This window comes from Astyanax mexicanus, chromosome 1, assembly GCF_023375975.1.
Source record: "Astyanax mexicanus isolate ESR-SI-001 chromosome 1, AstMex3_surface, whole genome shotgun sequence".
NCBI lineage: Eukaryota > Metazoa > Chordata > Actinopteri > Characiformes > Acestrorhamphidae > Astyanax > Astyanax mexicanus.
Genome location: NC_064408.1, coordinates 120,988,918 through 121,015,684, shown reverse-complemented (window position 1 = coordinate 121,015,684; position 26,767 = coordinate 120,988,918). Strand labels below are relative to the sequence as shown.

The following is a 26,767-nucleotide window of genomic DNA, read 5'->3' as shown; positions in this document are numbered from 1 at the left end:
AGATTTCCAACAGCATGGTTGGGTTGGGATAAGCAACTCATTTAAAGCATTTAAATAAAAGCATTTATTATCCAGCATAGAATAATTAATTTAAAACATGAGTAATTATTAAATTAGCCTACTTAGTAGTTAGCAACACTTTCTTGACGGGCATATTATACTCTAGCATATTATTCTTATTATAACATTATACTCAGTGTAATTGAGGGAGGAGACATGGCAGGTGTGATGTGTTCGTGCACTTGCACTTAATTTTAAGTTGATTGTACTTAGAGAAAGTACGTGGGATGCAGCTTTGAGCGTACGAAACATTTTAGTTGGAAATCCACTTAGTACATGAGGCCGCAGGTTTTTTTCTGTCTGAGTAATAAGTACAAATAAATCAGACCCATAAACCCTTAGTTACGCTTATGCTGCGTATCAAGCTAGGCCGTCTGTTTTTGCACAAATAAGAGTGTGAGTGTGTGGAGTGGCTGCTTTCCATAATGTAACCCTGAGAACGTGATGGGCTTATTGTTTATAGTAGTAGCTATAATCTAGATTAAACATGGAAAACCCTAGTAGCTCCCATCTCTGTTTTTTACCATCACGCTCTTAAATACAGTTGCAAGAAAAAGTATGTGAACCCTTTGGGATTATACTTGTATTTCTGCATAAATTGGTCATTAAATGTGTTCTGATCTTCATCTACGTCACAACGACAGACAAACACAGTCTGCTTAAACTAATACCTGTCAAGTTTTAGATTAAAAATAAGGGATATTTTCCTCCGTCCGCTTAAAGCCGTCCCACCAGCCCAACAAAGATTCAGTATCCCTTACATTTTAAGACAGGTTTACAAAAAATCTAAAATAACCACATGTGAACCACTTACACACTACAATTAGATTATCAGATCTTTTTTGGGATAAATGCACTCTTTTATATTATATATTCTTTTATTTATTTAATGGATTTAAAATTTAACAAAGGGTGCACAAATTCTGCAAAATGACTGTTGGTGACCTAAAAATAGTATCATGAGCAAAAAGGACATGGACCAGATATATTCCATCAGTAAAAATTTGTCCTAAGGCGTCTACACATTTAATAAATTTTAATTAATACTTATTTCTTTTGATCACTCCACCCCTGATCAATTCAGTTCATTTCGGTCCTCTCCACATTTCTAGTTAAGCTGAGTCACAAGCTGTCATTTTTTTAATTTTTAAAAGGTTTAATTTGTGTGTTTTTTTTTTCGGAGACGAGCTAAGCAGCTATCAGAAAAATCTCATCACAGTTTACATGATTAGCCTACCGTTACCTTTCTTTTAGAAAAATCGCTGAATATCCAGATATTTTTTAACATCAGCAGCTCCGACTAGCTGCCTGAACTCACAGCGACGGGGGGCGGGGGTCTTCCCCACACTGACCCTCCTTCGAGCTCCGCAAAACCAGCAAGCTGATTGGCTGTTTCTCCTGAAAGGCGGGACTTTCTCCTTGAACCGGCACCACGATTGGTTAAGAGACACAGAGCGGTCAGTGCCCTGTCTCCTAACGTTTTTTTTTTATTTAGTATAATACGGGAAATTTACGGGAAAATACTAATACGGGAGGACGGCGGGAAAGAGGAGTAAAATACGGTAGTTTCCCGGCCAAAACGGGAGACTTGACAGGTATGGCTTAAACTAATACCACACAAAAATGATATATGTTTGCATGGATTTATTGAACACAACATGTTATCATTCACAGTGAGGGGGTTAAAAGTATGTGAATCTCTGGATTTAATAACTGGTTGATCCTCCTTTGGCAGAAAAACCTCAACCAATCGTTTCCTGTAGTTACAGATCAGACCTGCAGAACAGTCAGGAGGAATTTCAGATCATTCCTCTTCACTAAACTTAAGTTTCAGTTCAGCTATAATATTCTTGGGATATCTGGTGTGAATTAATCGCTCTCTTGAGGAGTAGTAAAGTCACTCTGCTGAAGTACAGAGTTATACAGGAGTTTCAGTTTAGTTCTCCAGCACAGAGACTGGAGCAGTATTAGCATTAGCTGCTAACTGCAATAAGCGCTAGCTCTTTCACCGTTCAGAGTTAAGTATTATTAGATTGTAGCCTGCACTTTTAGTGTTTAACGTGTTAAAACAAGATACATGAGACATTTTTTGTGAAAAACATATCAAAACACATTTTCGATAAACACACACTGTACACCCCCCCCCCCCCCCCCTCCCTGCCCACCCACACACACACACACACACACATTTATATTACATACAGTAGGTTTGGCCAAGGGCTAATAAACATTGCTTCATTTGTAAATTTGAAACTAAACAAATGTTCTACTCATATCTTGAGTTTAATTCATTTTCTTTTACATTTTATTAAAAAGCTAATAAAAAAAGAGTAGCACTTTTTGAAAGAAATGTAACATAAGAAAGGTAAAGGGCAAATATTAACCATGTAAGCTGTTTATATTGCTTGCAATTTAGGTGAAGCGAGCATGTGTAAAGCATTTTAATGTAAAATTGCTTAATTTTGCTGAATTAAATACAAGTAACAAAGTAAACGAGTAACAAAAATATGAACACCACACAAGGGTTAAAGAAAAACAGAGTGGTTGCACAGTTAAAGTGGTTTATCGGATTACTGAGTGCATGTAAAACTTCTTAACAGGTATTGTACTGTAGCACTGAAGGTTTCTGAAGATGATCTGGGAGGAAGAGCGGTCATCACAATGAGGAGATGTTGAAAAGATCTCAGCAATTCACGTAGATGTCATCCATGTTATCCTGACAAACACAGAGAGCAAACACCATTACCAACACTGTATTATTATTATTATTATTATTATTATTATTATTATTATTATTATTATTATTATTATATCAGCTTAATTCCAGTCAGAGATAGCTCTATAGCTCTAATTTCCTCAGTAGGCCTGTCACCATATCTAATATTTGATTGGTTGATATTAAACGCGATAAATGAGTTTGATCCTTTGGGCAATGCACTGTTTCCACTGATTAGAGACTAAAGGATGATCACAATCACTGCAGTGCTGAGAATAATGACCCACCAATTACAGCTTGAAACTCACTGCAGCGCTGCGTTGAGGTGTAATAGGAGGAATAGCGGTGCTCTCGTGTCTGTGCCGGAGCTCCTCTGAGCTCAAACCAGACTCTGTAAGTTTTCTGAGGCGGCCGTGACCAACGCTCGCGAGAACTGCGACCTGCTTTCCGACCTTTAGTTCTAACAGTTCTACAAGGACTACTGGTTCATTCTTTACAAACTAACATACTGACACTCTGGCAGAAGCTGGAAAGAGCCGAATATGTCTGTGAAAGCCAGAAAACAAGAAAGAGAAACTAATCTCCCTGAAACATTTATTACACTCTACAACTGTAGGGGGAGCCCACGAGCACAAAATCTCAATCCTACCTAGTGGAGCTTTAAATCTCTAAAATCTTTCTAAAAATTGCAGTGTCATCCACTGAAGATCCGTAATTATTTGTTTCTCCTTTAAAGTTTCTTCCTTGACTCCTTTAGAGCTTTATTTTTTAATTTTCAGTCACAGTGTGTGAGTTTCTCCGTGTTACACGAGATCAGTGCGTGATTTCTGAACCCCATTTTTTTTAACAGTTAAATCTAGTTTTGAACCATTTATTTTGTCATCTGTAGTTTGACTTTTAATATGGGGGTAAATAATCAATTATAATCAAAAATTAGAAGGGCATAATCACTGAGCACTAGGTGAATGGATAATAATAATAATAATAATAATAATAATAATAATAATAATAATAATAATAATAATAATAATAATGATAATAAAGTATGCAGAGAAACAGATACAGAAATAAAATCTACAGTAATTATTATAGAACTACAAAGTCTCCTATACTATCAGAGGAGCTGAAAAAATTAATAATGGGTATAGAAACAAAGGATGGTCATAATGTTAAGCTTGGTCAGTGTATCTTTGCACAAACACTTATTGTTAGAAATAAATAAAATCCCATACTCACCATGCAATCTTTTGGATTGGGCGTTTTCCCTTTTTTGTTCATCTGAAAGTGTTAAAGATGTAATTTAAATCATTTTTAACTTTTCTTGTCTTTAGAAAATCAAATATCCTTTTACTCACTAATCTATCCACGTAATATACTGTACATTTTCTCCAGAGATGCTTACACTTTTGCATGCCATTGTATTATAACATTGTAACAGCCATGAATATGTACTCAGGGTAATGTGGTCCGCATTAAAATGATGGCAAAATATATATATATATATTGTTTAGTAGTCCAGTAGCTGTGGTGCATCTTATCGATGACTTTATGACTTATTTTACTCTCACTTTGACTATTAGACCTCTAATTCTTCTCTTCACTGCTGAAACTGAGACTCTTAATCATGCTAATCTAAAGAGATAAAGAGTTTAAGAGCTAAAGCTGTTGTTTCCATGTGGGTCAGCCAGACGTGACTCTTCCTGTGGCAGTATTCTCCAGTTTCTCCAGGTGTGTGAAACAGTACTCACCGCTCTCTGGCTTCATCTGTAACTTCTCTAAAGAAAATACTTCTACTTTTAGTAGTTTTTAAGGGTTCACTGTGTTTTTAATAATCATTATCTGTAGTATACCAGCAATAATGCTGGGCGATATGGGAAAAATCATTAATCACAATATGGATTTTTTTATATTACGATAACGATATATATATCATGATACACCACATTTATATATATATAATAAATTATAAATAAATTAACAAAGAACTTTCACTTTCAGTTTTAGTTATTTCCCTCATTTTTCGTTAAAAATAATACTTGGTTACTTATCTATATGGGTATTATCATACCATAGCTTTATATAAAATAAATAAAAATAAATATAGAATTAAAAAACAGATGACTACATCACAGACTATTTCCTAGAGCCCGACCCGGCCGAGGAAAGTGACGCGCTCATTAATGTGTTTAACGTTCCGCGGGTGGATTAATGGGTGCGTGGCTGGCGGGGATTTGGCGCTTCTTCAACTGCCTATGTTTTTTGGGAAAATTAAAAGGATTTTAAGTGTGCCGTATATAGTGCGAAAATGTGGTATGTTTTACTGCTAAAAATTATGTAACAGTTCAGATTTTACCCAGTTTTAAAGTTGTTTAACCCTTGTATGGTGTTCGGGTCTGTGGGACCCGTTTTAATTTTTCATCAAATGATACTAAAAAAAAATTTTTTCTAACTCAAACTCATTGGCATTGGCTCATTTTTTGTGATAAACATATAAAAAACACATTTTCGATAAACACACACTGTAAACCCCCCCCCCCCCCCCTACATACACATTTATATTACATACAGTATGTTTGGCCAAGGGCTAATAAACATTGCTTCATTTGTAAATTTGAAACTAAACACATTTTCTACTCATATCTTGAGTTTAATTCATTTTCTTTTACATTTTATTTAAAAACTAATAAAAAAAGAGTAGCACTTTTTAAAAGAAATGTAACATAAGAAAGGTAAAGAGCAAATATTAACCATGTAAGCTGTTTATATTGCTTGCAATTTAGGTGAAGCAAGCATGTGTAAAGCATTTTAATGTAGAATTGCTTAATTTTGCTGAATTAAATACAAGTAACAAAGTAAACGAGTAACAAAAAATATGAACACCACACAAGGGTTAATCGATTATTTAATGTAAATATTGTAGAAATGGTATTTTGCCATGAAACATTGTTTTCAGCATATAAATATATAATATGGATTTATACACATACATATAGTATGGACTGTTACAGTGTTACAAAAAGATAAAAGAGGTAGTAATAATTTTTAAAAGTTAAAATGTGTTTTAATGAATTAGAGTTAGTGGTTTGTACCTTCTCTGTAGAAATCTCTTCTATCTCCATGGTGTTGGTGTAAAGATCCTCATCCTTCACATTGTTACCGTAAAGATTGGATTGGCGCACATCAGTGGTTTTGCTTACATTTTCATTTGAACATACACGCTGACTATAAGAAAAAAATGCAGTATATAAAAGACATAATGCTCATTAAAAATAAAATAAAAACTAGCTATATAAACACTCAGTGGTTAAGTTCCATTATTTTTCAAATGTTCTGCATTGTAAATTACTGAAGTCATCCAAACTATGATGAAAACCATCTGGAATTATTTGGTAGAAGCAAAGCAAAACTGAGAAGCAAAAACTCCTAAAAAAAAAAAATATTTAAAGATTTTTTGAAGTGTCCTTCTGTGAAGTTACCACAAAGAACATCAAAAACATTATAATGATGGAACTGGCACTCATCAGGACTGCCCCAGGAAAGAAAGAGCAAAAGTTTATCAGAGTTACCAGCCTCAGAAACCTCAAGTTAACAAACTGCTCCCCAGAAAAGAGCATCTAAAAGCTTCTTCACAGGGTATTTTGGTTTGTTTAACACTTAAGTTACTATATGATTCTTTATGTGTTCTTTTATAGTCTGGATCACTTCACTATTCAGTTACTATGTAAGAAATAAAATAACAAAATTTATTAATTTGTCGTTGCTTTTATTTTGGTATGAATCTTACCTGGAGGTAGAGTGTTGGGGGATTTGACGTCTGTGGCAAGATATGGGGGAAAAATAGAGAATGGATAATTAATCATTCAATGTTAGAGTCTCAAATACCAGTTTAATTGATTACACAATTGCTGCACAATTTTCTGATAAAATCTAACTGTTACGTAGCAAAAAAAAAATTATGTAAATCATTTAGAAGGAGTTTTTGATTGGTTGCAAACGTACTGCTAAAGGGCTGAAAAATGATTCACAATTTGTGAGATGAATTTCTCATAAAATAAGCATTTACGAATCCATTAATGGTGGAGAGATATGTAAAGAGAATTGCATGAAACAATAGTGCTTAAATAAAATGGTGTAATATGGATGTGTCTGGAAAATATTGGGTCTCGGGGTGGAATTTTACTTTTTACTGGACCCGGACTACCCACCTCTGTGTGTAAGTAACTATAGGTTTAAATAGGATCTCCAGTGGATTTTGCATTTTATAGAGACTCTAAGACTAGATCAGTGTCTGAACTGCACTTAGCAGGGCATCATTACACATGTTATAAAGTAACATATGACATTGCAAAGACTGTCATTAGTGTAAAAATGTCTTTATTTTAAAACGTTCCTAACTGTTGTCCGTCTCGCTGCCTCCTGGTGTTGCAGTGCTGTTAGCCGATATGTTTGCATTTATGAATATTCATGAGCAAGAGCTGAAATCCTATCGTTTTCTCCCCGCCCACTCCTCAACAGGACTAAAGCAGTGTTATACTGAATCACTGGCGCACTTTTTTTCACAAAAACTAGCTCACAGGGCATTCCTTCAAACTAGAGACACAACACATATTAAAATGAATAAAAAATTATGGATTGCCACCTTTAAATAAATATAAAATATGTCACTGCTGAGGTACATTTGTGGTAGTAATATCACTGCTGAGGTAAATGTGTGGTACAAATTTCACTGCTGAGGTAAGTGTGTGGTAAAAATATCTTTGTTGAGGTGAATGTATAGTAAAAATATCACTGCTGTGAAAATTTTGTTGTAAAAATATCACTGTTGAGGTAACTTTATGGTAAAATATCACTGCTGAGGTAGAATTTGTGGTAAAAATATCACTGCTCAGGCTCAGTATATGAATCATGAGTTTCAATATAGTAGCTTAAGGACTCAAGGACATATCATGTTGTTCTCTTAATAAAATATACTTTATTTGGTCCTCAACTGCGCCTCTTTGCAGAACTGCGACCTGCTTTCCGACCTGTATGTAGTTCTAACAGTTCTACAAGGACTACAAAAACCCGCTATTTGGAGTTGGTTAATTCTTTACAGAAGATAACTAGTAGTGATGAACACAGCAGCTCTTTTAGATGAACTGAATCATTAGAATCTGTTCACTAAAAAGATTTGTTCAAAAGATTCGTTCATTCAAACGATTCTTTTGTGCTGTTAGTCTGTGCTGTACTATTGTGAGGAGAAGCTCCGGTGAGTTCAGATAAGTACCAGATAAAGACAGATTATTAGTAAATCAGTGGGTATTTCTGTTTTGTAAGGATCTTAAAATGTTAATAAGAGAGTTAAAAGGTTATTAAAACATCCAGAGTGTAAATATGTGAGGTATAAGTTGAGTTAAAATGTTTGTTTTAACTGCTAAAGCTGTAGGCTAGCAGGCGGAAGCTAGCAGCGATTAGCATTAGCGATTAGCATTAGCGATTAGCATTAGCGATCGGGTTAAATGTGTAAATATATCATGTTAAGTGTAAAATATGGCTGTTTGTAAGCTTAGCTTGCAGTAAATTGCCCCAAACTGAAATATATATTTTAGTCTGTGGCTTGTAAAAGCTTTTACTGATACTGTGTTTCTGTTTTAATATTATTTCATGCTGTGCTTGTTTGGTGGTGAGGGCTAACAGTGCTACTCTGTAAACACGCTGTTTTATCAGCTGTAGAAACAGAAGAAATGTCTCGTTTCAGTCCTGATTTACAATAAAGTAAATATTTCATGCTAAAAGAGACAATTTGATGATGGTTGTAATTATTTTCGTCAGCTTTTTACTTTCTGATGGAAAAAGTAGCTTAAATGCAGGTGGATTTTTTCAGTATTTATGTAGTACATAACAGTCTACTGTATATATGTAAAAAAAAAATATATATATATATATATACTAATTTTACTTATTTAAAAAGATATATACAACAGTGCTGTATACATTTATTACACTCTGCAACTGTAGGGGGCGCCCACGAGCACAAAATCTCAATCCTACCTAGTGGAGCTTTTAACTCTTTTTTAAACATTTTATATTTTTCTGCTTCTGGATTATGAATTTATATATAATATGAACTAAGTAATCACTGATTATTAATATCTGAGATAAATGTACCTCCTTCTCAGGTAAACAGCCACCACAGTAACTCCCAGGATGACGCAAACAGCAACCACGGTGGCTATTATAACAGAGTTTCCTGTAAGACAGAGAACAGAAGACTCATGAAGACGACGTTAAACAGGATCTCTGTCTCTCTGTGTCGTTCCTCCTGCAGTACCGTCTGACTGTGGAATCAGGACAGTGGTGTGGTGGAGGTCTGCGGAGAGGTAGTTGGATGCGGTACAGGACACGTTGCCGGTCAGTGGGCCGGTTAACTCCGACACTGTCACTGTATCGCTGTAGCTGGTTGTGATATTGAACTGTGGGAAACGTGCATGGCGTCCATCAACCGTCCAGGAGACGTTAGCTTTGGGCTCGGCCTCCGCTCGGCACACGCAGAGCAGACCTCCAGCCCACTCAGAGCAATTTGGAGAGAGCAGGATTTTCGGAGGAACTGAGGAACAGGAAAAAAACTAGACATGAACAATATTCTATATATATTCATAAATTAACAGTGATTTAACAACCCTAGTGAAAATAAAGTAGATTAAAGTATACTAAGCATTTTAATGCACTAAAAAATGATGCCTAAAATTTACTTTAAAAAAGTTTTGCAACTTTCTGCATTTCCTTTTTCTTTTAGTGAATTTTACATTTATTTTTACTGAATCAATCCTTTCTTTTAGTAAACTTTACTTCATTTCTGCATACAATAATACCTAATTACAATTACTTAATTTATACAATATTACTCAAATCATTTATGATACATAATATATTATAATTCTTGAAATTTAAATATTTTTAGTTAAAACACACATTACACTGTCTCAACATATGGATGGCATGAAATACATTCTTTAAAATGAATATTTAAAATATTGAATTACATTAAACTAAAAGTGTACTCTATAGTAGTCTATTGAAAATAGACTATATTGTACTTTTTTAAAAGTATCATAAAATGTTACTTTCAAACATTCAATTAAAGCATAATATTAATGTACTTTTAATATATTTTAAGTACGTACATAAATCTGTTAATATATTAATACATATTAATACAGAAAACAGGTTCATATTCATAAAGTTTTAAGAGTTCAGAAATCAATATTTGGTGGAATAAACCTGGTTTTTAATCTTTTTTTTTTTTCATGCATCTTGGCATCATGTTCTCCTCCACCAGTCTTACACACTGCTGTTGGATAACTTTATGCTTTACACTCCTGGTGGACAAATTCAAGCAGTTCAGCTTGGTTTGGTGGATTGTGATCATCCATCTTTATTTGTGTCCTACATAGTAAATGAATAGTGAAGTGATTCAGACTATGAAGGAACACATAAGGAATCATGTAGTAACTTAAAAGTGTTAAACAAACCAAAATACATTTAGATTAACTTGAGGTTTCTGAGGCTGGTAACTCTGATTAACTTATTATCATGTGCAACAGAGAGAACTCTTTCCGCTCTGCTGGACGCTGGTCAGGTGTGGTTTCATGCTGCTGCTGCTCACATTAAGCTTCTCCTGCTGATAACAGGAGGGGTTTTTCTAAAACTCTTCATCTCTTCGCTCTGTATTTTTTAGTTTTGAGTCACTACAACCTCTGTACACTGTATCTGTCTCTCAATCTTTAGAATAAAGTCTTGTAAGTCTAGCTCACACATTTTGAACCATGTTAAACTTTAACTGTGGAAAGCGGTAGCACGGTGGAGGCATGGTTATGGGCTGATGATGTAAAAAACTATGACTGCTGAGGTAAATTTACGGTAAAAATATCACTGTTAAGGTAAATTTATGCTACAAATGTATCTGCATAGGTACATTTATGATACAAATGTCACTGCTGAGGTAAATTTACTGCATAAGTGACACTGCTGAGGTAAATTTACTGTACAAATGTCACTGCTGAGGTAAATTTACTTTATAAGTGACACTGCTGAGGTAAATTTACTGTATAAATGACACTGCTGAGGTAAATTTATGGTACAAATATCACTGCTGAGGTAAATTTATGGTAAAAATATCACTGCTAAGGTAAATTGATGGTACAAATATCACTGCTAAGGTAAATTTATGGTAAAAATATCACTGCTAAGGTAAATTGATGGTACAAATGTCACTGCTGAGGTAAATTTATGTTAAAAATATCACTGCTGAGGTAAATTTATGGTAAAACTATAACGGGTGAGGTAAATTGATTGTGCAAATGTCACTGCTAAGGTAAATTTATGGTACAAATGTCACTGCTGAGGTAAATTTATGGTAAAAAAAATCACTACTGATGTAAATGTATGGTAAAACAAAATAAAATATTACTGCTAAGGTAAATTTATGATACAAATTTCACTGCTATGGTAAATTTGTGTGTAAGCACCTTTTAATTATCCTCTCCTGGGGTGGTCCTGATGAGTGCCAGTTTTATCATTATAACATTTTTGATGGTCTTTGCTGAGACTACTTTTCAAAAAATCTTAAAATGTTTCGGATTGACGTATTTTAGCAAAAACTACTCAACTAAGAAAGAAAAGAATTACGTTAAGAAAAGAAAGTCTGGTCAAAAATATTACTCAAATATTCACTATTCACTGTATACCTGTAACTCTACCTCTTCACTACTTTACTTTAACTGATGCTCTCAAACACTTTATTAAGAGACAAGAAATTCAAGTAATTAACTCTTGATAAGTTCAGCACAGCTGTTAACTGAAATTAGCCTGAATTTCAAGTGACTCTACCTCATAAAGCTGACTGAGAAAATCCAGCAGAGATGTGTAAAACTGTCTGATCTAAGCAAGAGGAGCTATTTTGAAGAATCTAAAATATACATAATATTCTGGTTTGCTTAACACTTTTTGATGACATTAAAACTTAAAAAAAAGAAAAACACAGAATTTAAGGTGTGTCCAGGTGTGTCGACTTGTACTGTATATAGGTATTAATCTTTTCATTTAAGCATTAATATATTATATTTTGTCCCTAATATTATGTATTGTAGTCTTAATATATATTATCTACTATCCTAAAAATAATTCTTTTATTTATTTATTTATTTATTTTTACTTTTTTTGTGGCCTCTATATATTATTGTGTTGGCTCAGTATATGAATCAAGAGATCTCAAGAACTCAAGAAGATAATTTCTTGTTCCCTTAATAAAATGTACATTTTATTTGGTCCTTAATATATTTAATATAATTTGAATTTGTGAATTTCTTATATCAGGTCAAAAAACTAAAAACAGACTTAAAGCAATAATAACTTACAGTGGACATTCAGCTTGAGCTGCTCAGACTGACCCTCTCCAACAGAGTTAAACACAGTGCAGGAAACGGAGGTCTCCCGCTGGATATTTTTAAAGGTGTAGCGATGTTCTGTTCCACTGTACTTCTCAGTGGTGTCCATCTGAGAAACAGACCACTCGTAGCGAGAAGGTGGAGGTCTACTGGTAGCAGAACATGTGAGTGAGAGAGAACCACCCTCAACCACACTGTTTCCTTCAGCCTGTATTTTCACATCTGAGGGGGCATCTGCAAAAAATACACTATATTTGTAATATACTTCTATATTTGTAAGATTTAGGTTTAAACAAAAGTTTTAAGAAGAAATTATAAAATGATAAAAGGTAATGCAGATAATACAGTGGTGTAAAAAAGTGGTTGCCCTCCTTAATTTCTTAATTTTTCGCATGGTGGTCACTCCTAATTGTTTTAAATCATCAAACAAACTTAAATATAGGTCAAAGACAACACAATTAAAAACAAAGTGCAGTGTGGTAAAAATATCACTGCTGAGGTAAATTTATGTTAGAAATATCACTGCCGAGGTACATTTGTGGAGAAAATATCACTGCTGAGGTAAATTTGAGGTAAAAATATCACTGCTGAGGTAAATGTGTGGTAAAAATATCACTGCTGAGGTAAATGTGTGGTAAAAATATCAGTGCTGAGGTAAATATGTGGGGAAAATATCATGGCTGAAGTACATTTGCGGTAAAAATATCACTGTTGAGGTATATTTGTGGAAAAATATCACTGCTGAGGTAAATTTGTGGTAAAAGAAAATCACTACTAAGGTTAATTTACAGTAAAATATCACTGCTACGGTAAATTTATGGAAAAAATAGCACTGCTAAGGTACATTTATGGAAAAAATAGCACTGCTGAGGTACATTTATGGAAAAAATAGCACTGCTGAGGTAAATTCATGGTAAATATATCACTGCTGTGGTAAATGTATGGTAAAACTATCACTGCTAAGGTAAACTCTTGGTAAAATATGTCAGTGCTGAAGTGCATGTGTAACAGCTTGTTCGCTGTGCCTATGGGCGGCATTTGAGGTGCAGTGTGATTGGTTGAGAAGTGTTCTAGCCATGCTGATATTTGTGATAACATCACGGCCTTCTCACACTAAATCTGTATCACTCCGCAAACACGTAGCAGAGTAATGGCATAAAAACACACAGGACATTTTTGATTCATCACCTCCAGTAGCAGCATTAGCTTAGCACAGGCTAGCGCCCAGCCAAAGCACTCTTGCATGTAGCCCGCTGTGCTGGCTCGAATTTTGTGGGACAAAAAAAAGAAAATCCATCAGTCATCTTGTCCACAGTCTGATAGCTGGAACGGTAACCAGCTAGGCTAGGCTAGGCTAAGCTAAACTAACCATCCAGCACACATACAAAAATGCTCGCAAACGCACAGCTCTCACATAAAGATGATTCCGCAAAGCAGGAGAGGAGAGTTTCAGCGTTATTTACCGGTCCTAAATTTTACCAACCACCTTAAATTTCACTGTTCTTCACTTTTTCCTAAATTCGATTTCAAGCTAATGTTCGTGGTGTTAGCATGTATAAACCATACGCCGTTTTGTAGTTACAGTTCTGTTACAGTTCACTTGTTGTGACTTGTTGCACAGTCCGTATTAAAGCATAATTATTATCGATCTTATTATCTTGAGGGTCTTTTCATTTTCTTTATTCATTTTGTAAAAAAAAAAGTTGAATAAAAGCAATTAAACACTTGTGGTCGTGTGTTATCGCGAATAACATCACAACCATTGTGTTAAATGATTTGAAGTGCGTCTTATCTAAAAAATACGATACTTTTATACTTTAAGTAGTTTTAAAGGAAGCAGTACTTTTACACTTTTACTTAAAGAGTAAAAAGCTTGAGTTGATACTTTAACTTCTACAGAAGTATTTTATTAAACACTAGTAGCTACAGCAGGGGTGTCCAAACTACGGCCTGCGGGACATTTGCGGCCCGTTTCCTCTTTTGGAGCGGCCCGCGAGGTATTTTAGAAATAGAATGAAAGTTGGCCCGCTGTTAAACAGGTTTTTATAATGTGAGATTCAAAGTTTGAAAGCTAGGTGTCAGAAACGGGCCAAAGAGTCTAAAAGTGGAGAGGGTGTGCATTTCTAGCGCAGAAAAACGGGCCAAAGAGTCGGAGAGGGTGCGCATTTCTAGCGCAGAAAAACGGGCCAAAGAGTCTAAAAGTTGCCGTAATTAAGGAGTTTTATATTAAGAGACATCATGAAATTAAACATCAATTTGAAAAATCTTAGTTTACACAACACTGTCAAAGATAAATACAGTCAAGTAAATGGTGTGTAAAGGAAATAATCTGGAAAAATGTATTATTTAAAGTGGTATATTTCATTATTTGTTTTATTACAGAGTCTGTGGCCCATGACTCCAAATATATTTCTCCTTCTTGCCCCCAACAAAAAAGTTTGGACACCCCTGATCTACAGTATACTTCTACCTACAGAGAAATGAATGGAGATACTTTTTCACAAATTTGGAATTATTATAAATATGACAAATATTCTAAAATAAGGGTTTAATTATAGCTTTTATTATTTTGGTGGTAGACTGGTTTACTCACATAAGACGTTGATCTGAAGTTTTTCGCTGGATATCGTTTGACTGCTGAAGGTGCTTCGGCAGCTGAGATTCTTCTCGTGATCCTGAAGGTTTGGTTTGAACTTTGCTTGGAACACTGAAGTCCACAGTCCGTCCTGGTCCTTTGTGGTGATCACACTGTTAGAAACATTAGATAAGCCAATCCATTCGACCAGTGGTAGAGATGAAGGACAGGAATGACGGATTGAGCAGGTGGCGGAGAACAGTTTTCCCTCCACTTGCTGGTTCTCCATGGAAATGTGGGGCTTCTCAGGTTTCACTGTGAAAAAGCACAAACCAGCATGACAGTCATTATTCCCTTTAAGAGGCAGATGAGCTCTGACTTTGGCGAGTTCGTATCTTAACAGTAAAGTTGTAAGTGGTATTAGTGAATATATAGTAACTCTGTATTGTAGTAGAGAAGTGGGTGGAGCTTCTGGTTATGGTGAACATAAGGAGGCTTGTGTTGTGTACAGTAGTAAAGTTGTAAGTGGTATTAGTGAATATAGTAACTCTGTATTGTAGTAGAGAAGTGGGTGGAGCTTCTAGTCATGGTGAACATAAGGCTTGTGTTGTGTACAGTAGTAAAGTTGTAGAAAAGTGGTATTAGTGAATATAGTAACTCTGTATTATAGTAGAGAAGTGGGCGGAGCTTCTAGACAGGGTAAACATAAGGCTTGTGTTGTGTACAGTAAAGTTGAGTAAGTGGTATTAGTGAATATAGTAACTCTGTATTGTAGTAGAGAAGTGGGCGGAGCTTCTAGATGGACATGGTGGACATAAGGCTTGTGTTGTGTACAGTAGTAAAGTTGTAGAAAAGTGGTATTAGTGAATATAGTAACTCTGTATTGTAGTAGAGAAGTGGGTGGAGCTTCTAGTCATGGTGAACATAAGGCTTGTGTTGTGTACAGTAGTAAAGTTGTAGAAAAGTGGTATTAGTGAATATAGTAACTCTGTATTGTAGTAGAGAAGTGGGTGGAGCTTCTAGTCATGGTGAACATAAGGCTTGTGTTGTGTACAGTAGTAAAGTTGTAGAAAAGTGGTATTAGTGAATATAGTAACTCTGTATTATAGTAGAGAAGTGGGCGGAGCTTCTAGACAGGGTAAACATAAGGCTTGTGTTGTGTACAGTAAAGTTGAGTAAGTGGTATTAGTGAATATAGTAACTCTGTATTGTAGTAGAGAAGTGGGCGGAGCTTCTAGATGGTCATGGTGAACATAAGGAGGCTTGTGTTGTGTACAGTAGTAAAGTTGTAAGTGGTATTAGTGAATATAAAGTTACTTTGTATTGTAGTAGAGAAGTGGGCGGAGCTTCTAGATGGACATGGTGGACATAAGGCTTGTGTTGTGTACAGTAGTAAAGCTGTAAGTGGTATTAGTGAATACTCACCAGTGTTAATTTTGATGAGATGATATTCGTTACTGTTGACAGGATAGGTCCATGGATACAGATTTTCATCGTTGTCTTCTGGTTGAACTCTGTCGATCCTCAGGCTGCAGTCTCCTTCTGCAGGATCTCCTGTGACTGATGTTCTTCCTTTAAATTTTTTTAAAATATCTTTTTGGTTCGTAGAATACACTACTGGGGATGATAATTGTCTGTGAAGGTACCAAACCACATGGGAGTGTGGGCTGGTGCTGCACGGTAGTGTAACACAGCTGCCCTCAACAGCTGTAACTGATTCTGGCACCTGAACGTCCCAACCATGGCACAGACAGATCAGCACTGAAACAGTAGAAACAGAAGAATGAAGAGGTTAGTACAATACTGAACCAGAGCAAGCTTAGATACACTTTTTAATCCATATTTTTATGTTTCTAAGCTGAAAGCAGAAGCATTTCTGAGTGGAGAAGAAAATGGATAAAATATTGTTTTAATTTAATGGTACCAGTGTGCTGAAACGTCCATCCCTGCTAAGCCTAATATCTAATATATTAATTCTAAAAACTGGGGTATCGGGTCGCTTTTCACGGGAGTTCTTCTTCTGGCCATGTCACGCGTCTTTACGTACTTACGTGACACGTACAGCCTCTATGAGAGAATTCAGCTCAGTTTTACTGAACGCGAGCGGCTGGTGGAGCAATGGAGACTTCAGAAGAGGAAACTCAGATCTCAGTAGCTCCTCCATTCACTCATAGTAAAAACAAAGAAATGAAGGAGTGAACTGGCTGTTTCTGACTGAGCTCTCTCTCTCTCTCTGTGACTGAACATAACCTGGAATCGAATTTATCCGCTCTGAAAGTAGATCGCATCACACCCGCCCAGTTTATTAAAATGATTCTTCCGCATACTCGGTGCTATTACCCATTCTCACCAAAGAGGGCACTAAATCCCCAAACTTTCGAACATCAGCTTTACATTTTAGTTATTTATACTTCACTTGAGAAATTATTTTATTTTTCAGTCAAATTTTTACTTCTACTTCTTACATTTTAACACAATTATCTGAACTTTCTACTCCTTACATTTAAGAAATAGGCTCATTAATACTTCTATTTAATTTCAGCTCGATTTTATTCCGGCTTCTCATCCAGATAAATCTCTCCATCCAGAGAGAGTGAATCTGATTGTGATTGGATGTAGAGAAGTATAAACATGTATACCATATTTTTCTCACTATAAGGCGCACGTAAAATCACCAGTGTGACTTATAATCCGGTTCTGCTTATATATATAAATTTAACCGGTCAGTGCTAGCGCAGATTTTGCCATTCAGTTTTCAGTTTAGTATTATCGACCTGTAGCCTGCTGCTAACCCTGGCTAGCACTGCTGGAGCAGTATTAGCATTAGCCACAAACCGCACTTATAGGACTCTTTGTCCTTAATGGCTTTATTCTTTCCTCTTATGTTACTTTTACTTTTATACTTTAGGTAGTTTTAAAACAAGTACTTTTACACTTTAACTTAAAAAGTAAAAAGCTAGTATCATACTCCACCATCATGCTAATTTGTATTATTCACTGCAGTGCTGAGAATAAGAAGAGAAACAGAGAAACAGATACAGAAATACAGTCTCTAATTGGCTGATTGTTGAACAGAACTTTGGGTACATTACCAGTTAGAAAAATGTTGAGAATGCTGTATCTCTCCATTACTGCAATCTGAATCCTAGAAAAGTGAAAAACACAAACATGCATTTAATTCGATTTTGTATTATATTTTTTACACTGCACATTTTTATGTTGAGAAAATAAAGATTTTCTAAAGGAATGAAATGAAGCTAAAAAACAGTTAGATTCTTCCAGTCAGAAGGAGAATTGAACTGAAATCATATAAGTCCTACTTGTCAGTGCTGCTTGTGGTAGAGTACCACAGGGCTCAGTACTGGGTTTCCTGCACTTGTTCAGAACAAGATGCTGTGTTAAATTCTAATTAATGCCGATCTCAGACTACATGACATTTATGTCTCTCATGATGTTCACTATGTCAGTGTCACGTCTGGTGCTGTTAGCTCCTCTGTCCCTTCCACATCCAGCTCTAACGGAGGTTCTCAGGTCAACAACTACATTACCCAGAATGCACCACCCGCTGACATCACGCACTCACCTGATCACGTGACACCTCACCTGCTTCCTCCAGGAAGTCCTGAATACTGATTACTGGCACTATAAAAGAGCACTCCACACAAACACCCACGCCGCGTATTGTAGGTTCTCCTCTTTACAAAGCGTTACTTATCCCTTATCTCAGTTTATCTTGTGTATGACCTTGCCTTTGTTTTCTCGACGCCGATTATTGCCTTTGCCTCTGATATTGAATTGCTTGTGTATTACCTGGACTGTGTTTTCACTACTGCCTCTTGGATTACCTCTGACATTGGATCTCTCGTGTATGAACTCTGGACTGTCTCTCATTTATGGTATGGTTTTGTCTACATTGCTCTGGTTTCTGGTGATTACCCATTTTCTGTATCAACCACGTCTTACATCTGTTTATTTTTATCATAAACGCATTGTTTTATCAGTATCTGCACGTGTCTGCAATTCTGTGCTCACCATGACAGTCAGGTTAAGCAGTTATCTTCGTTTCGTGTTGTACTACGGAAACTGGCATGTTACATACATGTTATAAATACATGGCATGTTAAATACATGTTAGTCACTAATTAATTATTGTCAATTATTATCAATGGACGATAAAGTTCGTAGGTTTGTAGGTGATCGAGGAGGAGGATCAAAGGATCTGACAATCAATGCTACAGAAGCACGTTGTGTGATTTTATCAGTTTTCTGCTCTGAATCTTCTAACTCGCCATGCTTCTGATTACCGACACCTGTCCAGTTTATATAAATACCCACCTGTTTCAGGAATAACTCAAATAATAAAAGATACATTACATAACTTAAAAAAAAAATCCTAAGGCAACATTTCTCCTAAAAAGAGGAAGATTATTTCAGTCAGAGAGGGAGCATTGTAATGATATGTTACACGCACTACTTCTTTTTAAAAAATTCTAGGAATAAAGAGAACGAGGTTATTGCATGCATGGAACAAGAACTAGTTTTAAATATAAAATCATCTAAAACAGACAAGGTTAAAAACAGACTGCACTCACTGAAACTGTTATATAAGGAGAGTGTGGAACAAAAACCCACACAAAGAATTAAATAACACATTTAAAAGCCTTTTTGTGAAAGTCAGAGGTGTTCTGATAAGTAAAATCAGGAAACAACTTTTTTTCATGGTTTAAAACGAGGTCACTAGACCATTATAACCTCTATAAGCCAGTTTCTTAAACAGGAACTAAGCCTTGTTATGAACTGCACAGCATTTTTAATGAAAATGCTTGAATTGGAAGAAATATATAATCTAGGATTAGTCTTAAACTAGGCTTATTCTGATTCAGTGTTCAGTTATTTAGTAATGTGTTACTCTAATCTGACCATTTTTTTTCACTAGTAAGTAATCCAGCATTTTTTATTTCTAATCCGGTATTCAGATTAAAAAGTTACTTTTAAGTTTATTTTTTAATAGTTTTTTCTTAGTAAAAAGATATTGGAATGTTTTTGAAAAGCTGCTAAAAGTAACAAATAAAGTAACTTAAAAGTAACTTAGTTACTTTTAAAATCAAGTAGATAGATAGATAGATAGATAGATAGATAGATAGATAGATAGATAGATAGATAGATAGATAGATAGATAGATACTTTATTTATCCCGAAGGAAATTTAGGCAATTAAGTAATCCATAAAGTAACCTCTTCTAAGTTACTTTTTCAAAGTATCACTGACTCTTAGTCTGTATCCACCTCCATACCGCCTGTAACTGATTTATTTAACTGTAGTTTACATTTATATGATTTTGGTTTACTTATGCTTTATACAATTTTTTTCTTCTATTATTTAGTTGTTCTATTTTACTAATTGTTTAAGTATTTTACGGTTTTATATTTTAAATTCCACTAGTTCGTTTGTTTATTTAATATCTATGTTGCTGCTCTTTGACTTTTTGAGGTTTTTTACTACTTTTATAGTTTACTTGCATTAGATTCCATTTTATTTTCTATTAAAGTAGTCTATTTAATTTTTAGTTTATATTTTATGTATTGGCTCAGCTACATAGTAAATTAGGGCCAACTCAACGCATCCAGGTTTATATAAAGTTTAATGGATTGATTGATTGATTTGACTTGAAATGTAAAACAATCAATTGCACAATAGTTTTTTTTATATAATTAATAATTATGATTTAATACAAAGTTAAAAAATATTTCAGTGAATAAACCAAAATGAAGTAATATTTCAATATATAAAATTTCTAGTTTTTATTTTTATATTTCTACCCATCACAATTAGAATTAGCAACAATAATGTTATGGTATTTTATTTTTTATTTAGAATATTAATTTAATAAGTTAATTAACTAAATGTATTAATTGATTAAAGATTCAGTTTTTATTTTTTCTTGAAATTCTGATTGTTCAAAATTTTAAGTTTACATTCGCCTGAAAACCTGAAAACTTTGTTTTACACAATGAAATAATGAATTTTACACACAATTGAATATTGTCTAATTTAAAAAATAAAAATTGGACTGATAAATGTTACACTGAATAGAACAAAAAAAAAAATCTGAAAACAGACTAAGATTAAGAATTAGGAATAATAAACTATTGATATCCTGTTTCTCATAATGTTTAATAATGACATAAATAATAGAAATTGGCTAATAATTATTCAAATCAGATGGATGCAGTACTTTATTTAAAGCCTCATAAATCATTAATTATTTTAAAAATGCGAATGGTTTGATTGTTTTTATATTTCAAAACAATCAAACAGTAAATTAAACAATCATTCAAACAATCAATCCACCTGTGCATTGAGTTCATTGAGTGGGGCCTTAATTTATAATTTAGCCGAAAAAAAAAATATATATATATAAAAGAAAAAGAAAAATCGAATGCAAGGAAACTATAAAAGTAAAGGTATAGAGTAAAATAGTATTTACTTAAAAAAAAAAAAACATAATAAAATGAAATAATGAAGTTTTACAACCGATAATATATATTTAGGTGTAAAAGGTCAGACAATTGAACTGATAAATTATTATTATTATTATTATTATTATTATTATTATTATTATTATTATTATTATTATTAAATAACTCTTACCTTTGATGGCTGAGGCTGTATTAGTCTCTGCAGTCTTTACACTGTGTTTATACTGGGCACAGCTCTGATATCTGGGTGGGCTGCACAGCTTCCTTCCTTAAAAATCTAGAGTAGTGAGAGAACAGCCTGTGCTACACTTCTGTTTCTCTCACACCAAACCACACCGTATATCACAGTACTGATACTGCGTTTCATTACTATTTAAACTAACCATCTTAACACACTCTGTGTTTAGCCTGTGCTTTACTCTGTTTTATTACTATTTAAACGATTCAGCTTAACACACACTGTGATTAGCCTGTGTTTTACTGTGTTTTATTACTGTTTAAACTATCCAGCTTAACACACACTGTGTTTACCCTGTGCTTTACTGTGTTTTATTACAATTTAAATGATTCAGCTTAACACACACTGTGTTTAGTCTGTGTTTTATTACAATTTAAATGATTCAGCTTAACACACACTGTGTTTAGTCTGTGTTTTATTACAATTTAAATGATTCAGCTTAACACACACTGTGTTTAGTCTGTGTTTTATTACGGTTTAAACTATCCAGCTTAACACACACACTGTGTTTAGCCTGTGCTTTATTACGGTTTAAACTATCCAGCTTAACACACACTGTGTTTAGCCTGTGCTTTATTACTGTTTAAACTATCCAGCTTAACACACACTGTGTTTAGCCTGTGCTTTACTGTGTTTTATTACAATTTAAATGATTCAGCTTAACACATGCTGTGTTTAGCCTGTGTTTTACTGTGTTTTATTACTGTTTAACTATCCAGCGTAACACACACTGTGTTTAGCATGTGCTTTACTCTGTTTTAGTACTATTTAAACCATCCAGCTTAAAACACACTGTGTTTAGCCTGTGTTTTATTACTATTTAAACTATCCAGCTTAACACACTCTGTGTTTAGCCTGTGTTTTACTGTGTTTTATTATTATTTAAATTGTCCAGCTTAACACACACTGTTTAGCCTGTGCTTTACTCTGTTTTATTACTATTTAAACTATCCATCTTAGCACACACTGTGTTTAGTCTGTGCTTTACTCTGTTTTATTACTATTTAAATGATTCAGCTTAACACACACTGTGTTTAGCCTGTGTTTTACTGTGTTTTATTGCTATTTAAACGATTCAGCTTAACACACACTGTGTTTAGCCTGTGCTTTACTCTGTTTTATTACTATTATTACTATTTAAACTATCCAGCTTAACACACACAGTGTTTAGCCTGTGTTTTACTGTGTTTTATTACTATTTAAATTGTCCAGCTTAACACACACTGTTTAGCCTGTGTTTTACTGTGTTTTATTACTGTTTAAACTATCCAGCTTAACATACACTGTGTTTAGCCTGTGTTTTACTCTGTTTTATTACTATTTAAACTATCCATCTTAGCACACACTGTGTGTAGCCTGTGCTTTACTCTGTTTTATTACTATTTAAATGATTCAGCTTAACACACTCTGTGTTTAGCCTGTGTTTTACTGTGTTTTATTACTATTTAAATGATTCAGCTTAACACACACTGTGAGAACGGGGGGGGGCTGTCGCAGTACTTAAGGTGAGAACGGGGGGGGGGTGCTGGCGCAGTACTTCAGGTGAGAACGGGGGGGGGGGGCTGTCGCAGTACTTCAGGTGAGAACGGGGGGGGGGCTGTCGCAGTACTTCAGGTGCGAACGGGGGGGGGGCTGTCGCAGTACTTAAGGTGAGAACGGGGGGGGGGTGCTGGCGCAGTACTTCAGGTGAGAACGGGGGGGGGGCTGGCGCAGTACTTCAGGTGAGAACGGGGGGGGGGGCTGGCGCAGTAATTCAGGTGAGAACGGGGGGGGGGGGCTGTCGCAGTACTTCAGGTGAGAACGGGGGGGGGGGCTGTCGCAGTACTTCAGGTGAGAACGGGGGGGGGGCTGTCGCAGTACTTAAGGTGAGAACGGGGGGGGGGGTGCTGGCGCAGTACTTCAGGTGAGAACGGGGGGGGGGCTGGCGCAGTACTTCAGGTGAGAACGGGGGGGGGGGCTGTCGCAGTACTTCAGGTGAGAACGGGGGGGGGGGCTGTCGCAGTACTTCAGGTGAGAACGGGGGGGGGGCTGTCGCAGTACTTAAGGTGAGAACGGGGGGGGGGGCTGGCGCAGTACTTCAGGTGAGAACGGGGGGGGGGCTGTCGCAGTACTTCAGGTGAGAACGGGGGGGGGTGCTGGCGCAGTACTTCAGGTGAGAACGGGGGGGGGGCTGGCGCAGTACTTCAGGTGAGAACGGGGGGGGGGGCTGGCGCAGTACTTCAGGTGAGAACGGGGGGGGGGGGCTGTCGCAGTACTTCAGGTGAGAACGGGGGGGGGGGCTGTCGCAGTACTTCAGGTGAGAACGGGGGGGGGGCTGTCGCAGTACTTAAGGTGAGAACGGGGGGGGGGTGCTGGCGCAGTACTTCAGGTGAGAACGGGGGGGGGGCTGGCGCAGTACTTCAGGTGAGAACGGGGGGGGGGGCTGTCGCAGTACTTCAGGTGAGAACGGGGGGGGGGGCTGTCGCAGTACTTCAGGTGAGAACGGGGGGGGGGCTGTCGCAGTACTTAAGGTGAGAACGGGGGGGGGGCTGTCGCAGTACTTCAGGTGAGAACGGGGGGGGGGGGCTGTCGCAGTACTTAAGGTGAGAACGGGGGGGGGGTGCTGGCGCAGTACTTCAGGTGAGAACGGGGGGGGGGTGCTGGCGCAGTACTTCAGGTGAGAACGGGGGGGGGCTGTCGCAGTACTTCAGGTGAGAACGGGGGGGGGGGCTGGCGCAGTACTTCAGGTGAGAACGGGGGGGGGGGCTGGCGCAGTACTTCAGGTGAGAACGGGGGGGGGTGCTGGCGCAGTACTTAAGGTGAGAACGGGGGGTGTTGCTGGCGGAATATGAAATAAAATAGCGCGTCACATTTAGCGCGATTAGTGCTGCCTGTGAATTGGGACACAACCCGACAAGAGCTGACTCTGGAAAGGAAATATGCACGTGAGGCGCAATATTTTGATGGCACCCCCGATGAAGCCAGACGACACCCCAGGGTGCCGCGGCACCCTGGTTGAGAAACACTGATTTAAACTATCCAGCTTAACACACACATTGTTTAGCCTGAGTTTTACTGTGTTTTATTGCTATTTAAACGATTCAGCTTAACACACGCTGTGTTTAGCCTGAGTTTTACTGTGTTTTATTGCTATTTAAACGATTCAGCTTAACACACACTGTGTTTAGCCTGTGCTTTACTGTGTTTTATTACTATTTAAACTATCCAGCTTAACACACACTGTGTTTAGCCTGTGCTTTACTGTGTTTTATTACTATTTAAACTATCCAGCTTAACACACACTGTGTTTAGCCTGTATTTTACTCTTTCCCCTTTTATCAGCATCTAAACATTCAACATTGCAAAATCTGATATAATCGTTATCAATAGTTTATACCTTTTCACTCAAGTTCTTTCCCAAAAGGTGATATTAATGTTTATTTTGGTAACTGCGCTTGTACAGATCTCCACATCAATGGGAGCTTTCCCCTTTTAGCATCATCTAAACATTCGCAGATGAGATGTACCAAAGTCGTTATAGGCTAGTCTATACCAACATACTAAAAACTGAAGGTCAAAGTACCATTTAAAAATCTTATTTTTAATCTCTGATAAAAATCTGATATAAACTCTTCAATAGTTTGTATCGTTTGGCTCAAGTTCTTTCCCAAAAGGTGATATTTAGGTTTATTCTGGTAACTGCGCTTGCACAGATCTCCACATCGATGGGAGCTTTGCCTTTTAAGCATCTGGAAATACTGGAAAAAAATGCAAACTGAAGGTCAAACTACCATCTTAAAATCTAATATGAACCCCACCAATAGTTTATAATGTTTTTTTTTTTTTTCAAAAATGCTAATGGTTTGACAAATTTTAAGAAATAAATAATTAAACAATGCAACCTATGTGTGATTTTTCTTCTCAGAAGAAACAATTATAATATTTTGCATCTATTTTAAAGTGTGGTAATGTTCTTGTGTGTCACGTTGACAACAGACACAGTTCTGAGATCCATTTTCCAGCAGGACTTTTCAGCAGGACTGCCAAAAGTAGAAAAATTGGTTATTCTAATTTTCTGAGACACTAATTTTTGGGTTTTCATTGTCTGTAAGCCAAAATCCTCAACAGTAAAAGAAATAAACACTTCACAATAGATCACTCTGTGTGTTTAATACATCCATATAATATGTTTCACAATTTGAACTTGATTACTGAAATATTATTTTCAGTAGTAAATGATAAAATGATCAGGATGTATCATCAGATATTAAAGCTCACCTTCCGCGAAAATCCGATTTTTCTTGTTTTTTGTGGAATACAGTAGGTCTCTCCGAGTTGAATGTGTACACCTGCACATTAAACTGTTTTGCAGCCCCCATTGTCTGCAGGAGCTAAGCAAAGAAATCCCCCCTCCCCCCCTCCGAAAAACGGGTGAATTTTGAATTATCTTTCTGCCTACGTAGGCAGAAACTCACAGACCAGCCCACCTTGGCTCGAGAAACTCCCAGAGGCGGAGCTGAAGCGACGCAACATCACCGCTCATCAGTTAGGAGGTGGGAGGCAGTGAGCGGCAGAGCGGCGGAGGGGCGTCGCAGTGCTCCTAGCCAATCAGAGGAGAGATATTTGCATGCTGTTTGCATGTATGAATATTCATGAGCAAAGCTGGAATCCGGTCATTTTGGACACACCCCTAAAACAGTCCATTAAAAAAGAGCTATACAGAGACACCTGAGCACTTTTTTTTTTTACAAAAACGGCTCACATGTCATTCATTCATACTAGAGACCACAACTAGACATTTTAAAATGAAAGAAAAAACGACGGAAGGTGACCTTTAAGGAAACATGTTGAGTGAAAGCACTGGCAGCTCTTGTCAGCAGAGATTCAGCAGTACTTCATATTTTAACCCTTGTGTGGTGTTCGGTTCTGTGGGACCCGTTTTCATTTTTCATCAAATGATACTAAAAAAATATTTTTTCTAACTCAAACTCATTGTCATTGGCTCATTTTTTGTGAAAAACATATATCAAAACACATTTTCGATAAACACACACTGTACACCCCCCCCCCCCCCCCCCCCCCACACATTTATATTACATACAGTATGTTTGGCCAAGGGCTAATAAACATTGCTTCATTTGTAAATTTGAAACTAAACAAATTTTCTACTCATATCTTGAGTTTAATTCATTTTCTTTTACATTTTATTAAAAAACTAATAAAAAAAGAGTAGCACTTTTTAAAAGAAATGTAACATAAGAAAGGTAAAAGGCAAATATTAACCATGTAAGCTGT

General features: G+C 36.3%; 1 protein-coding gene and 1 long non-coding RNA gene across 2 annotated transcripts; both read right to left on the bottom strand.

The window, feature by feature from the left end:
* Positions 1 to 2,397: 2,397 nt before the first annotated feature.
* Positions 2,398 to 5,994, bottom strand: LOC125784419 (uncharacterized). The gene is made up of 3 exons (XR_007427217.1): positions 5,866 to 5,994; positions 4,013 to 4,054; positions 2,398 to 2,776 (listed from the first exon to the last, which is right to left on the bottom strand). It is a non-coding gene; the product is annotated as an uncharacterized LOC125784419 (long non-coding RNA).
* A 442-nt stretch (positions 5,995 to 6,436) lies between these two features.
* Positions 6,437 to 15,183, bottom strand: LOC125784348 (B-cell receptor CD22-like). The gene is made up of 5 exons (XM_049467659.1): positions 14,795 to 15,183; positions 12,172 to 12,435; positions 9,087 to 9,362; positions 8,924 to 9,005; positions 6,437 to 6,590 (listed from the first exon to the last, which is right to left on the bottom strand). Exons 1-5 carry the CDS (start codon positions 15,063 to 15,065, stop codon positions 6,557 to 6,559), a joined length of 927 nt encoding a protein of 308 aa, XP_049323616.1. The 5' UTR covers positions 15,066 to 15,183; the 3' UTR covers positions 6,437 to 6,556.
* Between the last annotated feature and the right edge of the window lie 11,584 nt (positions 15,184 to 26,767).

Coding starts and splice junctions, on each gene's coding strand:
- LOC125784348 (XM_049467659.1), bottom strand. CDS start 15,065: ATGGAGAACCAGCAAGTGGAGGGAAAACTGTTCTCCGCCACCTGCTCA. Junction 9,006..9,086: donor CCTGATTCCACAGTCAGACG/GTACTGCAGGAG, acceptor TCTGTCTTACAG/GAAACTCTGTTATAATAGCC. Junction 6,591..8,923: donor GCTGTTTACCTGAGAAGGAG/GTACATTTATCT, acceptor ATCTTGCCACAG/ACGTCAAATCCCCCAACACT.